Source organism: Galleria mellonella, unplaced genomic scaffold (genome assembly GCF_026898425.1).
Source record: "Galleria mellonella isolate WM207_F2 unplaced genomic scaffold, CSIRO_AGI_GalMel_v1 utg80, whole genome shotgun sequence".
NCBI classification, from domain to species: Eukaryota; Metazoa; Arthropoda; class Insecta; order Lepidoptera; family Pyralidae; genus Galleria; species Galleria mellonella.
This window is the reverse complement of record NW_026442157.1, coordinates 802,719-820,444: the sequence shown is the minus strand read 5'-3', so window position 1 is coordinate 820,444 and position 17,726 is coordinate 802,719. Positions and strand designations below refer to the sequence as shown.

General features: G+C 33.8%; 1 protein-coding gene across 1 annotated transcript; it reads left to right on the top strand.

Annotated features, from left to right (window-relative positions):
* Window positions 1-436: 436 nt before the first annotated feature.
* On the top strand, window positions 437-13,856 carry LOC113520826 (calpain-7-like). Its single transcript, XM_052901788.1, has 13 exons — window positions 437-782; window positions 1,243-1,385; window positions 3,022-3,145; window positions 3,588-3,753; window positions 4,205-4,364; window positions 5,093-5,269; window positions 5,565-5,711; window positions 5,936-6,163; window positions 7,450-7,694; window positions 8,461-8,663; window positions 10,014-10,219; window positions 11,307-11,539; window positions 12,258-13,856. Exons 1-13 carry the CDS (start codon window positions 566-568, stop codon window positions 12,400-12,402), a joined length of 2,394 nt encoding a protein of 797 aa, XP_052757748.1. The 5' UTR covers window positions 437-565; the 3' UTR covers window positions 12,403-13,856.
* Window positions 13,857-17,726: the final 3,870 nt, after the last annotated feature.

Genomic DNA, 17,726 nt, shown 5'->3' with positions numbered 1-17,726 from the left:
TCTGCCAGCGTCATGTATATGAGACTTGTACTAGAGCTGAAGATTATATCCAGTTATTATCTTCGCTATTTTTCATGTCTAATTTCGGTATTTCAAAAGATTTAAGTTTCGATAATTATTATTTTTCTACAAAAAATATTTGAGGCATACCATAATCGTAATAAACAAAATATGTTTGAACTTATTATTATACATAGTTTAAAGCTCTATAAAGAAAATATTAGGGCCTAATGTCCACATTTCTTTTAAAAAAACTTCGTTCTACTTTATATGTTCATAATAATTCTATGGTATCATCAACATACATAATTATGATGGCTTGACTTTTTTATTTTGTCTGTGGTATCATCTTATTGCTTGATCATTGTATCTGTTACACAGCTATAAGTAATAAAATGCATGTGACAGAACTATACTGTTAATATAGGTTAATATGTGTCAATGTTAGTCAAACCACAGAATAAGTTAAACAGTGAATATTTGATCTGTGGTTTGTTTGAAAATATTATTTGTTTTTGTGTTCCACTGTAATAATTAAATAGGTGATGATTATAATATACAAAAAATGAGTGATTTAGCAAATGCTACTGAGGCGGCGTCCCTTGCTGTCCGTTTTGACCAAATGAAGGAGACTGATAAGGCTGTAGAATGCTATCGAAGTGCCGCTCGTTTCTTGGACAGAGCTCTAATAAGCAACCTCATACCACCGGAACGAAGATCTAGCTTTAGAGACAAAGTACTAGAGTATCTCGAGAGAGCGACTGCTCTGCAGGAACACAAAGGTTTATTGTAATTTATAATATAAAGGGAATGTAAACGAAATGAATTAGTATGAGTCATTGGTTTTCACGCCCTTGTTTATTATGAGAAAAGATGCCTATGTATGTAATGCAATATTTATACAAAAAGAATATAGTGACGTCAATTGACAGACATAAATACCTCAAGTATACAAAAATTTAGAGAATTGTCATAATACTTCAAATGTTTTTGTAATTATTATTTCACAATATGTACATAGGTTTATTGAAATACTAAGCTAATAACACATAATATAATAAATGCATACAATATCTTTGACAATAAATGAGTTCACTTATTGTCTTCACTCTGCATTTTTAATTTAAAATATTTAATGCATAGGTATAAACAATTCCGAGATTCACATTTTACTAATATTACCATGTTGTATGCCAATAATTTGTGCAATAAAATTTAAATTCCTTTATTTAAATTGCATAGATAGAACACACCAAAAAGAGAGTGAAAGGGTGATGCAGCAATGCTATTTCCTGATGCAACAGGCTCTGGATGCTGATGAATCTAATATTAAAGACTTGGCATTACAGTTGTACACAAAAGCCGTTGAAATGGCTGTTGGTATTGTAAGTATTACAATTACATTTTAAGTACACTATCAGCACTTAAAATGATGCAATTGCAGGAAAATGATAACTACATACCTGATTTATACTGTTAATGTTTCGACATCATCAGTAAAAATCTAGTATGTAGGTACTATATACCTGCAATCACATGATTTTAAGTCCCTAAAGTGTATTTAAAATATGTGTCAACTTTTTACTTCAATTTACTATAAGGCTATAAGTGATTATTTTTAATAATGAATGTGGCTCACCTGATGGTAAGTGACTACCGCCACCCACAACACCTACGGCATTGCAGGTGTGCTGCCGGCCTTTTAAAAAGGAATATGCTCTTTTCTTGAAGGTTATGTTGTTGTATCGGTTCGGAAATACTGCTGCTGGAAGTTGATTCCAAAGAGTGGTTGTGCGTGGGAGAAAGTGCCTTGAAAAATGCACGGTGGAGGACGCCACTTGTCCAGATGACTTTCTTTATCAATATTCTATGTCATACATACAGTTTTGCAATAAAAACTTAAATATTATTTAAATTTCCCAAACATCTTGTTGCACAGTTTAGATATAAGTCTTCCACAACTATGTTTAGTTTCATGTTATTGTTGTCAGTTGCATTATAATACGGTTATAATAGAATTGGCAACAATAAATGGAATAAATTATTTTTAACAACAACAACAACACAGTCTTCTCATGCCCGCCGGATGATGTGTGGGCAGGCGAGGTAGGGGCCTCAGGGCATACCCCATTACCCTGGGTTAGAAGCCGGGGTATGTCCGGTTTAGAATCCGGAGGCGACAACCTCCAGATTACTGGGTTTTCAGCCGGCATACACTGTTGGTCTGTGTATGCCGGCATGGTGTCTAAATTATTTTTATAAAATAGAATAGAAATCCTTTTCATTTAAATTGACTAGTTTACAAGCTCTTTTAAATTGTTCCATTTTATTCAAAATATTGTTATCTGCTGAAAAGAATCATCAAGAAACTTAATAGTTACACTTTTTATACCAATTTTACCAGAGGGAGACTTTGTACAAAAGTCGATTGCTTGGGTACCTCTGTTCCATTCGTGTTTCAACCGTGAAGCAGTTGTGTTTGCATGCTTGTGTTTCGGTTTGAAGGGTGGGATATGGCGTAAATTTACTGGGTACAGAGGAATAACACCTGAGTCCTCAGGAATGGCAACGCGTGGGGGGTATCATGGGCGAAACAGTATACTCTGTTATGTCTATGGTACTGCTCATGTCTATAGGCGACGGTTACCACTTTCCATCAGGTGTCAGCTTGTTTGCCATTCTAAGTTGTATAAAAAAAAAAAAAAAAAAACAGTATAGTTTTATGTTTATATTGACAGGCATCTATAAAAAGTAGCCTACATCCTTTTACTTTTATATAGGATAATATATATACAGCTTTGCACACATGGATTAATATTTTTATATATAAATTCATGTGAACAAAGCTGCAGGATACAGTTTGTGTTAGGATAATTGTGTATTGATAAATTATGATTTTTGGATTGTGATGTTAAAACCTAACTTTATAGAATGATTTAATGAACAAATGCCTAAATTTATTGAAAAAATTTTTGTTTATGAATAAATAAAATAAAAAAAAATAAAGATTTTATACTTCAGAAAACAATTGACCCAGAGAAGAGGGAAGAATTAAACTCATTAGCTAAACAAGCTCTGAGCAGGGCTGAGGAATTGAAAGGGATTAATATCAGTAACCTTTCATTAAATGAACAGAAGAAACCGGGTAAGTTACACTGTTACTTGCGACTTGATATTTAGAATGAAAAAATGAATGAAAATTATTGAATGTATTTTTATTGCTTAATTAATGGAGATGGAGTAATGCATTTGTTAATTCTAATGTTATTTAATGATGGGGCATCAATAGAGCATGAAACTGTGAGGATCAAGCTAACTTCATAGACCTGAGTCTATTGTGATGTAGCACGGCCTGACCATTCTATCGAAGGTTACCATCATGAATATATTTTTTATATAGCTACTAGTTGACAGGGCAAACATTATTTTGCTTACAGATTATTTATTATTAGTTTAAAAATTATGTCTCAAGTTGGAGACAATACATATTTATAAAATTTTATTAAAATCCGTGGAGTGATTTTGGAGAAAGGCATCAATGAAAATATGGATATTGAATTTAAATATATTGAGATAATTTTTTACAGTTGCAACACCAAGTAAAGCACACTTACAAAGGGAGCAGAGTGTAGTACAGTTAAGAGTTAGCGGAAAGTACACATACACAGCTGAAGAGAAGGAAGTACTTCGTGACACCTCAAATATTAATAATAACTGCTTCTTACCATTCATGGATATTGATTTGTCAGAAAGGTATAAAACAATTTAATTTTTTCATAAAAATCCCAATTAAAATTATAGTCAGTTTAATAATAATAAAAAAAAAACCATCTTTTTATCTGCAGTAAGTCCTGTTTAGCTATATTCAGATTTTATTATCTCAGCCGTTAACTGTCCACTGCTGAACATAAGCCTTCCCCATAAGGGGAGTTTTGTCAGTAGTTGCCACGCTTGGCAGGCGGGTTAGCAACCACAGTTAGGCTTTTAGAGATGTTTTAAGAGGGATACTGCTGCCCATTATTTGCCCTCCCCTAGTCACTTCTTACGACACCCATGGGAATGGAAGGAATGCTCATTCTATGCCGGGACCACATGGCAATATTATTTGTACTGTACAAGGAGTAAAACTCCTAAAGTCGAAGAACAAAACAGAACAGAAAAACAAAAGTAAATTATTATTAAAACAACGTTAATATATTTTCAGGTTTCAATATGCGATCCCGTTTGAAGACCGCGCAAGCGAGCTGAAGTTATCTGTAAAGCAGGAACGCGAGTTCGACTGTTGGGTTCGCCCCCACGAGATATGTGCGGACCCGAAGCTGATAGTCAATAATCACCTAGATTGCTTCAGTATTAAACAAACTGTAAGTATTTATAGATATCTATCATCACCATCATATCAGCCTTTAACTATCCATTGCTGAACAAAAGCCTCCCCTTGGGGGGTTTTGCCAGTAGTGGCCACGTTTTGCAGGCAGATTAGCAACCGCAGTTAGGCTTTAGAGATGTTTTAAGAGGGACGCTGCTACCCATCCTTCGCCTCCCTTAGTCGCCTCTTACGACACCCAGGAGATAGGAAGGGGTGGTCCATTCTATGCCGGGACCACAGTGCTGATATCTATAGCATAACTTATCTAATAACAAAATTATCTACATAATTTATTTATCTATGTAATTTCGGTATTTGGAAAGATTGTAGACAGTTAGTTCAGTAAAATGGAAACAAAGTGTAACACAGATGGCGCTCTATAATTTGGTATTTAATCGATAATTTTTTCTGATGTCCAATTTGTAACATTCATCGGTGGCAGATTTCCCCATTTGATACCAGCCGACTATTCATATCACCACTTCTAACAATACTACTCTACCATAGCTCACAGTCATATTAATTACATATTTTTATTAATGAAATTATAACTTTATGATTATAAAATTTAGGCTCAAATTTGCTTCATCCTACTCAGCTTGCTGGGAAATCCGTCACTGATATTTATCTATTTGTAATTGCATCCTGGATGTTCCTTGTAATTAAAATTAAACTTTATGATATAGTAAAGAAGGTTGTTTACGGTTTGAAGGTATTTTTCAGATAGTGTCAGACTGTTCGTTTGTTGCGTCGCTCGCCGTCAGTGCCTTATACGAGCGAAGGTTTAACAAGAAAATCATAAGCAATATTATCTATCCGAGGAACAAGAACAAACTGCCTGTGTACAATCCATTCGGGAAATATATGGTGAAACTGCACCTTAATGGTGTGAGGAGAAAGGTTAGTAATCAACTATGGTCTTTTCAACCGAGTTCCAAAAGAAAGAGATTTCCAATTCGGTTGTACTTTTTTTTAAAGTTTATTACCACATGACTCTAACAATTTTAAACCAATTTGAGAAATTCTTTTTTGATTGAAAGAGTATACTTATAGATTGAAATTTTACCAATACTCGTTTAGTAGTTTAATTTTTGGACCAAAATAATTGGTTTTGTCACAATTGCAGTGATCTATCATTGCACTATATATTTTGTTATTATTCTTTAATTAGTGCAATAAAAAAAAAATATTCCAGGTGATAATAGACGACAGGTTACCGTACAGCAAATACGGGCGGCTCTTGTGTTCGTATTCAAGCAACAAGAACGAATTTTGGGTGTCGATGCTCGAGAAGGCGTATATGAAGGTCATGGGTGGCTACGATTTCCCAGGGTCTAACAGTGTGAGTGCAGTGATTATTTATAGAAAATATACGGTCACCGACAGTACACTTAGGTATTTCATCACACATGGTGAGTAACCTATAACCTTCCTCAACAAACGAGCTATTAAATGTAATAAGAATATTCCAAATTCGACTAGTAGTTTTAGAGATTGGCGCAAACTTCCGCTATATTACATTATGGTCCTTTGAGCCGGATCGTTTATTAAAATATTTTATTACAGAACATTGATCTGCACGCGCTAACCGGCTGGATACCGGAACGTTGCGCCATCCGTCCGGGTGAAGCGGACTTCAATAGCGATGCGTTATACGAGAAGATACGGAGCCGGCTCGAGTCAGGCGACGTGCTGGCCACCGTCGCCACTGGAGCTCTAGACGACGCGGAAGCAGAGAGGACCGGTCTAGTCGCCACTCATGCATATGCTGTACTTGACGTCAGGGTCGCAGAGGTTAGTTTATTTTTTATGCACTTTAGAATGGCACTTAATTGATGTTTGACTTAAAGAGTAATCATATAAAAGGATGCTAATGATTTTGATTACGTATATACGAATTTTACGTGTATAAGAATTTTTAATACTATACCCGAAAATATTATAAATATAAAAACACTGACAAAATTTAAGAACACACTACAAATGGCTTTTGGACAAATGTTATTACTCAATTAAAGACTTTTTTTTTTTAATGGATGATAATGAAATGGTAGCCCCGTCTGCGCTATTGGTATACGCTGGCGGGACACCAGTGAGGGATGATAGATGAGGGTGAAGCAGGTCAGTTAGCCCATCGTAACAAATTCAACAATAAACCAATCACGATGGTTTCCAGGGGGAACCGCTAGGAGGTCGACCTGATAGGGTTTATTGCTAGCAATGGGGTTGCTAATCCCCATTACTAACAATCCCTTCCCCCCTCAATTAAGGACTTGTTGGACTAAAGAATAATTCCACTTTATAAGCACATAAATAATATTTTGTTAATAGTATTTGAAAAGAAGTAACCATAAATATTAAAAATTTGCACGCCATTGTTTTGGCAAAACACGCCTGTTCCTAACATATTATTGCTAACATATTATACCGTGTTTTTCAGCAAATAAATTATATTATTAATATAATTATTATATAATTAAGATTATTAAGAGTAAAGATATGATTTTTTGTTTATAATGAATAAATTTAAAATACTTCACCGATTTTGAAAATTGTTTCACCTATATAAAACTACATGAAACCAATATCAATTAAATATAAAAAAAAAAGTACAAAAGAACCGTGCGATGAATAGAATAGAAATTGTTTTTATTAAAACTGCTTATTAAAATTATTATTTATAAAATGAGTTATTTTAATTATTATGTTCTCTTTTTATAATTCTATTGCCAATTTCGAAATATTGTTGTCTGCCGAGAGGAATCCGCAAGAAATTCAGCAGTTACGTTTTTCAATTAACTTACGTATAAGATAATTATATATGTATGGAATTAACTGCTATCAGCATATTACGTCAGCTTTTCCCTGTCCACTGATGAATATTTTGGAGGATTTTGTCAATAGTTGCCACGCTTGGCAGGCGGATTGGCAACCACAGTTAGGCTTTAGAGATGTTTTAAGAGGGACGCTGCTGTCCATCCTTCGCTTTCCCTTAGTTGTCTCCTACGACACCCACGGGAAAGGAAGGGCTGGCATATTCTATACCGGGACCTCACTGCAATATTATTTGTACTATATAGGGAGTAAAACTTCTCAAGCTGAAGAATCCCTGGTCACACTTACGCTGGCGAGGGAACTACTCGGAGCTGGACACGGTGCACTGGACGCCCAGTCTCCGGGGGCTTCTCAACTACGACCCGGACAGCGCGGCGCAGTACGACAACGGCGTCTTCTGGATCGACTACGCCAGTATACTTAAGTTCTTCGACGTGTTCTACCTAAACTGGAACCCGGAGTTGTTCAAGTTTACATATTGCATACACCAGTGAGTATCTCGTAAAACGTTATGTTGCTTTACAGGGGCCGGAGGGGGGTTTCGAACACGAATTCGAAGCGAAGAAGAAAAAAGAAAGAAGAAGAAGGAGGAAGGTATTGTTAGTAATGTGGACTACCAGCCCCCATTGCTAGCAATACACTCTGACAGGTCGACCTCCACGTGGTGCCCTCTGGAAGCCATCGTGTTGAATTCCAGGTGTATTCATCACGATGGGCTAATGACCTGCCTTTTCATTCTCACTTATCCTTCATTGGTGCTCGGCCAGCATATACAGTTGGCGCGGGAGGATTTGCCATTTCATTATCATGTTTTCTTTTTATTTAAATAAAAAACCAAGGGAATTAAAACCTTCTAAGTTGGCAACCCTTTTCGTTTATATTTTAAGGGGAATCTGTCGACTGTATTGCTGTATTGCACGTAATTTTCATTTTATTGCCATTGTCAGTATTATAGTAGTAATTCGTTAGTATTGTGATTTTTAGGTAAAAACGGTCATTTAAGTGTTATGTGACGTTGTGGAGGGAGGAAGGGGGGGGGGAGGGTTACAGAAAAAAATTACATTGCGTTACATAGGGGGTGGGAGAGTCAAAAATGGCGTGACGTAAGACTTGAATATCCCTTCAGTAGTTTAGTTTTTAAATCGGAATAACTGGTTTTGCTACAATGGAAGTCAATTTCTTTTGTGCAACAAAATCTTGAATTCAAGTTAGGCAAAAATAACTTGAAATATTAAAGTATTATTTTTTTTTTTAAGGAAATGGGACGCGGGCAGCGGTCCCACCAAGGACATGTACACAGTGGGCGAGAACCCACAGTTTTCGCTGCACGTGCAAGGCAAAGGCGCTGTGTGGCTGCTGCTCACGCGGCACATCACCCAGATAGACGACTTCAAGGACAACAGGGAATATATCACGCTGCTAGTGTACAAGAACAACGGGAAAAGGGTGTATTACAGGCGTAAGTTTTATTTTAGAAAAAAATAGAATAGATAGATTTATTTTATACTACTTAGAATGGAAAACAAGCTGATGGCCATCTGATGGAAAGTGGTAACCGTCGCTTATAGACATGAGCAGTACCATGGATATAACAGAGTATACTGTTTCGACCGTGATACTCCCCATGCGTTGCCATTCCTGAGGACTCAGGTGTTATTTCTCGGTACCCTGTTAATTCACTGATATATCCCACCTTTCAAACCGAAACAGCCATGCAAATACAACTGCTTCACAGTAGAAACACAAATGAGACAGAGGAGCCCAAGCAAACTACTTTTGTACTATGTCATATATAATTAATTTGAATTACTTATAGCACGCAGATAACATTTGATATTGGTACATACTTAAATTATTTTATATTAATTAAAAAAAAGTACATAAAAGTGGTTACATAAGTTTTCGTGAGTGTGCCACAGGTAACACAAAGTGGTCACAACTCAGTTTATTGCTTTGCCCTCGATTGCAGTTACTCTTTTCAAATTATTATGTAAATAATAACTTTTCATATTTACATAGGTACTGTGGTATGTTTACTTCTTACCATACTGTGGTGTGTGCTACTAATAGAACTTAATGGTCGAGGGATGGGCAGCGGCGCTCCTCTTAAAACCTCACCAAAACCTAACTGTGTTTAACTGCGGGTTGTCAACTCGCCTGCCAAACGTGGCAACTACTTTGTTAAAACCCCCCTTTATGGGGGAGGCTAGGTTCAGCAGTGAACATTTAACAGCTGATATGATATTTAATTATTTATTTACATTTAAAACTGAATGATCTAGTTTGACTTTTGGTGATATTTTAAAAGGGACTCTGGCTATCCATCCCTCCACCAAAATCTAACTCCGCCTATTCTATAATAATAATAATATAATAATAATATTTCTTTATTTACAAAGATCCGTTTTTGTTAGTAACAATTGACTTAAACTATGTTAGTAGAAAAAAAATATATAAAATTCATTTTATGGCCCCTATAATAAATATGACCCACAATGAGAGGATATTATTCTATTATATCTATTATGATTATATATCTATTGTATCTATTATTATATATATATATATATATATATATATATATATATATATATCTATTATATCTATTATTATACCTATTATATCTATTATATTTATATACTATTCTATGTCGGGCCTACATAGTTTATAATAATTAAATAAATAGGAAGTCTCGTCGTTTATCAGTGTGCGTGCATGTACGTAGGTGCATGCGTGCGTGTGCGTGTGAACTCGTTTTGACTGTTTTTTATTAATATTTGCAAAATTTTTTCATTATGGTCAAACGCAGAAGAGCCACCGCCGTACATTGACGGTGTACCGATCAACAGTCCGCACTACTTGTGCAAGATCATAGTGGGCGAGCGCGGCTGCGACCGGTACACGCTCGTGGTGTCACAGTATGAGAAGAGCCGCACCATCTACTATTCGCTACGAGCGTACGCGACCTGCCCCTTCGCACTCAACAAGCTCGAGCCGTACCCGTATCTCACTACTGTGAGTATCTTTATCTAATATTATAAATGGGGGGGGGGGGGGGGAACGGGGATTGTTAGTAACTAGATCCAATAGACTTATTACTAGCAATATACCCTAATAGATCGACCTCTACGCTGTTCCCCCTGTAAGCCATCGTGATTAATTTTTGATGAATTCATCACGATGGGCCAACTGACCTGTTTCATCTTCACCTATCATCCCTCACAACTCGCCATTTGATTTTTATCCATTAAAAAAATATAAATGTGAATGTGAGTTTGTTTGTTACCACTTAGTGCCATAAAGGTTTAATTACTTGCCATAAAGTCTATTATTGCTATTATGTATTTATAGAGCGTTCGTAACTTTTGCTTACCGAAGCGTGGCAACGTTGCATTTAATTGTCAATTTAAAAAACAATTCAACTTTCTTTAGTGTTTCCGACTGATTATTTAAAAAAGTGCTCTGCTACTAAACTAAAACGTTAATCATATAAAAACATAACTACTCCACATTTTGCTTTTTAATTATACAATATTATCATGCCTACTTGTACAACAATTAATCCATTACCTTAAGGTTGTCTTGTAAAGATTGCTCTCAGCAATAAGACCGCCTTACTGTACTTATACAATTGTATCGTTGTGTTTGTGAATTGTCTTGCTTATGTCCTATATTGTATAATGCAAATAAAGTGTACTCATTCATTCATTCATTCATTTTTTTTTCGAAATTTTTTAAATATATTTTTGTCATTAAAACCCAAATCAGTGCAGCTTAACAATATTATTGCATGATTTACGCTAGTTAGTGGAGTATTTATTTTAAATAATGAGTCAGAAATATTGAAAAACGTTCAAATGTTTTTGAAAATTGACATATAATTGCTATATCGTTATGAACACCCTTAAAGTTATTTTTAATTAAAATTAAAAATAAAATAAATGTATTACTAAAATAAGAGCTAGCGTGAGAAAAACAGGTTTTTTTCGCGTCAGATAGTCTAAAAAGTATACTATGTCTTAACTTAGGGTTAAATCTATTTATGAATTAAATTCCATTAAAATGTGTTCAGTTATTATTTTAATTTATATATTCCAAACAGTTAAAAGGCGAATGGTCAGGCCGCAACGCTGGCGGTTCCGAGAACCATCCGCAGACGTATCCCCACAATCCCAAGTTTGTCCTCACGATACCGGACAGCGTCACTCCGAGCGGCATGGTGGTAGAACTGAGGGGACCAAAGCAGTACAATATCGGAATCGACGTTACTGTTGAATCGTTAACTGATCCCACTGTCACTGCGCCGTTTAGGAAGGAGTCTTCAGGGGCTTACAGGTAGTAATTATGAATTTGTATAATGCCCTCCTCACCAGAGGGAAATTACAAAAGTTGTTTGCTTGGTTACGTCTGTTACAGTTGTGTTTGCATGGCTGTATTTCGGTTTGAAGGGTGTGGATTTACAGGGTATAGAGGCATAATACCTTATTTTTAAGGAATGGCGATGTATGGGGGGTATCATGGGCGAAACAATTCAATTCTGTTATATCCATAATACTGCTCATGTTTATAGGCGACGGTTACCACTTTTCATCAGGTGGGCCGTCAGGTTCTTTGCCTTTCTAAGTTGCATAAAATATATTTTTCTTAAACATGCTTGGAAATGTGAGCATTATTTTGACAATCTTCTTCGAGATAAATCAAAATTGCCGTACTGACCAGATACATGCGGGCAGCGGCCGGCAAAAGTTGTATGAAAATCCATATCTGTCGTGTTTTGCGGCCAGATAAATTACTATGTAAACTCTTATCTGTCCTGTAATTTAAAAATGGAATGACCTTTTACTTCGAAACATGGTTACCAAGGAGGTAACTAATACAAGGTTTTATTTAAATTTCGAACTGTCTTGCAAGTAGAAAGCTGTTTATTGAAAAAAAAAAACAAAGGAACATTATGGCGCGTGAAAAATTATTATTGTTCGTTATTATTGTCTAGTATGTATAGTATACGCTTTGCTTAGTTTGAATCTAGATGGCGTTGTGTTTTTGTCTACAGATCAGGATTTGCGGTTCTCGACCTGCCCAGCTTGCCAGCTGGACGCTACGTTCTCACTTTAAGCACGTTCTATCCAGCGCAAGAAGGACCATTCATAATAAACATAAGGTCAACCTGTAAATTGACTTATGAGGCACGCAACTAGAGAGTTACCCGCAGAAGGGAACAGGCTTGTTTATTGAGATCTGTCCATTAGTGTAGAGAGTTTTACTATGACGTTACATAGGTATTGTAGATTTTTAAGTCAGTTTTTAGCTCGAAATTTATATATAATTGGCAGTGACATTTAGTATTTAACAATGTTTATATCTATCTACACATCAATCATAGGCTGTATGCGTTTAGTTCCTTATCCTTTATCAAGGGGATAAATGAATTAAAAAAAGTAAATATATCTATGAGATTTTGGCGCGAAGTTGTTTTCTAAATTTAAAGTATAGTCGCCAGTATTGTGTATAGTAATAAAAGCATATGTAGATTTTATTTGAAAGCGTTAGAAAAATGTTAACTTTGCCGTGGCTAAATGTTAGGCAAGTATTTATATGTAGTTATTGTAGACGCCAGCCATGTGAATACTCAATACTTGTAAACAATTTGTATTTTTTTTTTCAATTTAGATGTTTTGATTTGAAGATGTAATGAACTAAATTGTAATGAACAATTTGTTTCTTATGTGTGGTATTGTATAAATGAATAAGCGTTGCTTTTATACTTAATGTGCGCTGTGTTGACTCTGAGTTTATGATTTATTTAATACAAAAAATAGACATAAAATTAAGTTCCAATTTATTTTATTATTGGCCTGCTGTTTCATACATAATGTATAATTTCGTCCATACCTTTATCTCTTAATATGTGTATATACACATATTAGGCAGAAAAATTTAATTTGTCAAATATTTTTATCATTATTAATATATTTAGCCAAATATGTTAAATAGATATCAGTTTTTCTATTGTTAATAGATTTTTAGTTAAATAATTATATATATAAATGTCATTATGTGCCTTTATGGTGTTTATTTATAATAAACCTTATATATATATATATATTTTAAAATACATACCATGACTTACGCTTTTTTCCTATTTGTATTAATTCTACTAATATTAGAAATGTGAAAGTTTTTAAAGTTGTTTCGATTATTGTAATTCATTCACGTTTAAACAGCTAAATGGATTTGAATGACATTTAGTACATGTATAGACCATACCTTAGATTAACATATAGAACAATGTTTCTGCTAATTATTTAGGCAATGTCGCAGGGTACGCCTAGATTTATAAATAATTGAGTTTGTGTAAATATTTGTTTGTTTTAATCAATGACATCGTTTATTGCTGTTAATAGGCAAGTAATTTATTTTTTTACTTTTAAAGATTACAATAGAAAGTACCAGGGCAGCATAAATGTATAGGAGTTATAAAATACTAAAATATATAATATTCCTTTCGAGTTGCGTGTTTCAAATGTCACACATACTGTCGCTGTGATATTTTAGTTTGTAAGACACGAGATCGTATCTGTTGTGAATTTATTAAAATGTTAAGTATTTTTTTATTGAATTATATGTAAGTAATATATTTTGCTAATCATGATTGTGTTGTTTTATTTGATATTTTTTTATTCGTTGTCTATTGCACGTCTGTCGGTCAACGATCGCTGTAGTCTATGGACGCCTGTAACACTAGGGGTGTCACCTGCGCGTTGTCGACTTTGAAGAAATCTTAATATAACCTCTTTGAAGAACCCCATACTGTAGTAGTACATAATATTAGTGTAGTAAAATATTAGATGTTCCATACCTTTTTTTTTAATAATAGTGAGGCGTGTGGAAAACTAAGACATTCTTCCTCTATTTCATACGAGCGATGGATCATTTCGAAGTAAGCAGATATATAGAAACTTACTAATTTAAGAAAATTGTCACTAGGCCATGTCTGTACATGGAAAATATTTAAGAAAAATTTATATGGGATGTCTTAATAAGACCAATAAAACAGCAATTTCTAGAATGTTTTGTCTCTCTGTATGTTTGTACCGGCATCACACAAAAATTACTGCAACAACTTAAAAGTTGGTATTGATAATTTTAAAAATACTTGTTTACCAACTCTAAATAATGGGATAAAGCAGACGACATTTGTATAGTTTCCTTTTGACATATCCTTTCAGATAAAAATAATGTTTCAAATTAGTTTTTATAAGACGGAGTTGTGAGGTAATAAACATAAAAAAATAATCGAAAGAAGAACTTCCTTTTTTGAAGTCGGTTAAAAATGACAAAAACATTTAGACTCGCGTGTTAAGATGTCTTTTTAATATAGTATGGGAGACTCCAATTGTTTTATCGTCTTTGAATTTGATTAACGAAGCTTCTGGTTTAATATGTTTTATATTTAATGTCTCCATACAAATGCTTCAAGAAAAGCAAGTCAACTTTTAATAAAATTTTGCGTGATGAATAGATATGAATGTTTCCTTTATAACTTCATCATTTAATCCGTTTTATAATTTTTGCATCCTTTTAGCGTGTAAAAACTCATTTTATTTATTAAATAATTAAATATAGATAAATTATGTGCGTAAGTATATAGAACACTGATAAAAGACAAGTCAACTAATTTGATAATTAGCTGACTCGTTTTTGAGACTCGATGCCCTTATCTGTATAAGCCAAGGGTTTATGTATAACCTTAGAGAAAACTAAGAAAAAAAGAGGAGCTAATTTGACAATTAGCTGACAAAAGTCAAAGACATTTTTTTTTTTTATTTTTTTATTTATTGTGACTTTGGCGAAAGCCATCAGCCAAAAAGTAACAATTATAAGGTAACAATATAAAATTACAAGACAAATTACAAAAATTATTATAGTTATAAATTAATTATAATATACTAAGAAAGTAAGTTAAGTAGAAAAGTATAAGTTACAATTACATATTTAAATTTCACCAATTGTTGAAGTAATATAATTAAAAATTTCTTGATACAAAATGGTATGTTTTAGTAGATCCTGCACTGAAGTAGGAATATTTTGACATTTTAATAAATCTTGACATTGACAAATAAAAAGTAACCGTTGAAGTGAGAATTTAGGACAAACAAAAAAAATATGATCCAAATCAGAAAAAATGTTTTGGCAGTATTTACAGATAGAATTATCCAATAAATTAATACGTTGCAAATGTGCAGGAAATTTACAATGACCTATCCGCAATCTACTTAATGTAGTATAATATTGTCTACCAAGAAAAACATTAGATTTTTCAAACCAATATTGTAACCAGACAATTTACAGATTTTGTTAGAATCAAACCGAGTTTCATTTAGTAAAATGATATCAAAATGTGATGTAAAGTTGTAAATAAAGTTTTTAAATTGAAACATTTTAGACAGAAAGCTTCTTGAGTTCCAATGAACAATATTAATTTCCTTTAAAGATGTAATGGTCATGTTGAAAAATTAGATATGAGTATTTCCTTAATTAATTTGGATGAAATTGTATCAGAATTAGTTTGAGCTTTCTTAACTAGCTCAATAACAGTCTTAGTAATTGTGTTGAGTACAATGTCTGAGTTAATGATGTCAGTAACTAATGCCCTTTTTTGAGGAGATTTATTTTGCGTTGAGCTGTTAATAGACACAGGGGTATTTGAATTAATTACAGAGTTAACCGATTTTGAAGTCACTGATGCATAAGATGTTTTGCCTAGAATTTTATCTTTGATTTGAGACAATTTCATCGATTTAGTGGGACAGCTATTAGATACTGCTACATGTTGTCCATTACAATTAACACATTTAGGATTCTCTTTGTTGATACAGGATCTATAATCATGGGCACCGGCACATATGGAACAAACTTGCTTTCTTCTGCAGGAACTGCTTCCATGACCAAATTTGTAACAAGTGAAGCATTGGAGTAGAGGTCTAATGAATTCACGCACATCCAGCCAAATATGATCATACGTTACGTGATCAGGTCGCTGCGTAGAGAGGAAAGTTACTAAAACTGTAGGAAGAGGATGAAAACTTCCATCTTCTTTCTTTTTTTTGAAACGTTTAACACCGATGATATCTACAGTAGATTTTAAGTTATTTAAGAGATCTTCCTCAGATATTTCAGTAGGAGCTCTTATAACTCCCTGAGACTCCAGCTGATTATTGGGTATCCTAGCCTGAAGTTTATGTTTCTCTAATAAATCTTTATTTAATAAAAATTCGTTAGCCTGTTTCATTGATCGAAAACATATTTTGAATGCAGTAGGACCCATAGTACGAATATAGAATACACCAGGTACAGTCCTCAGAATAGAATTGACTTATAAGTTTACATTGTTGCCCTCAATAGGAGACAACAGGATAAAATATTTATTTTTAGTAGTGTCAGAATATAGGTAATTTTGATCTTTAAACAGTCCTCTTTCTGAGTGAGTAAATTTAATACTCATCTTAGCATCTGGCTCTTCATCAGATATGGAAGTATTTTTTTTTCTTCTTTTTAACTTGCCTCCGCTTGACTCGCACATATCCTCTAACAACACACGAGGGCTTAAATTGGAGAAATAAGTAAAAGAAACTAGGAGAAGCAACAAATAAATATTAAACAAATAAAATGAATTTAAAATTTCCGCCCTCGCGTTACAAGTTTTCCCGCCTTTTTCCTATTCCAGACTCAAGTCAAAGACAAAAGTTGATTCGTTTTTATGTCTTGATGCTATTATATTTAATACAATGCTATCTATAAATTCTTTATTATCTTAGGTTTTATAGGTAGATTTTTAGTTTTACTCTTTCGATTTACCTGTATATAAATTTAGATCCAAGGAAAGTCGGAAGTCCTTAAATAAATTTAAGAAAAAATATGATGAATGAAAGCATAGAAAACGTAACACACAGCTGTATTTCAAGATCGAACCCGAGCAAATGGCGGCAATTTACTGTACACACGACGGAATGGAACATCAGAAACTCGTTATGGATACGAAGATCAAATTTCAACTTTACTACATTGCAATAAAGAACTGCCTTTGCTCTCGCGTCTTGTGTATCTGTGATGTGATGGTGCAAGTCAGAAGCGTGAAGCGATTGAATTTTCTGATTATTTTCCTTGCGATGATTGCTCAATGGGGTGGAATGGAGAAAGTTCTGACTTAAATCACATGTGTGATGTGTTTACTGATTACATTCATACAGACGAACTGTTAAAGGAATATATCATTTTCAATACAATTTTGTAAAAAAAATAGACATCAACGTGAATACAGTGCTTTTATAAAGAGCGAGTATCTTTTTTGGTAATTGATCAAACTTTTTTTATGTCGTTATAGAGCTAGATGAACAAAAATTATTGACAAATTATTAGTTTGTTACAAAACATGCAGTGGTAATACTAATAAAATACAAATTTTACATTATTTATAATAATTCGACTGTTTTTTTTTCATTAATACTACTATAGCAACTTA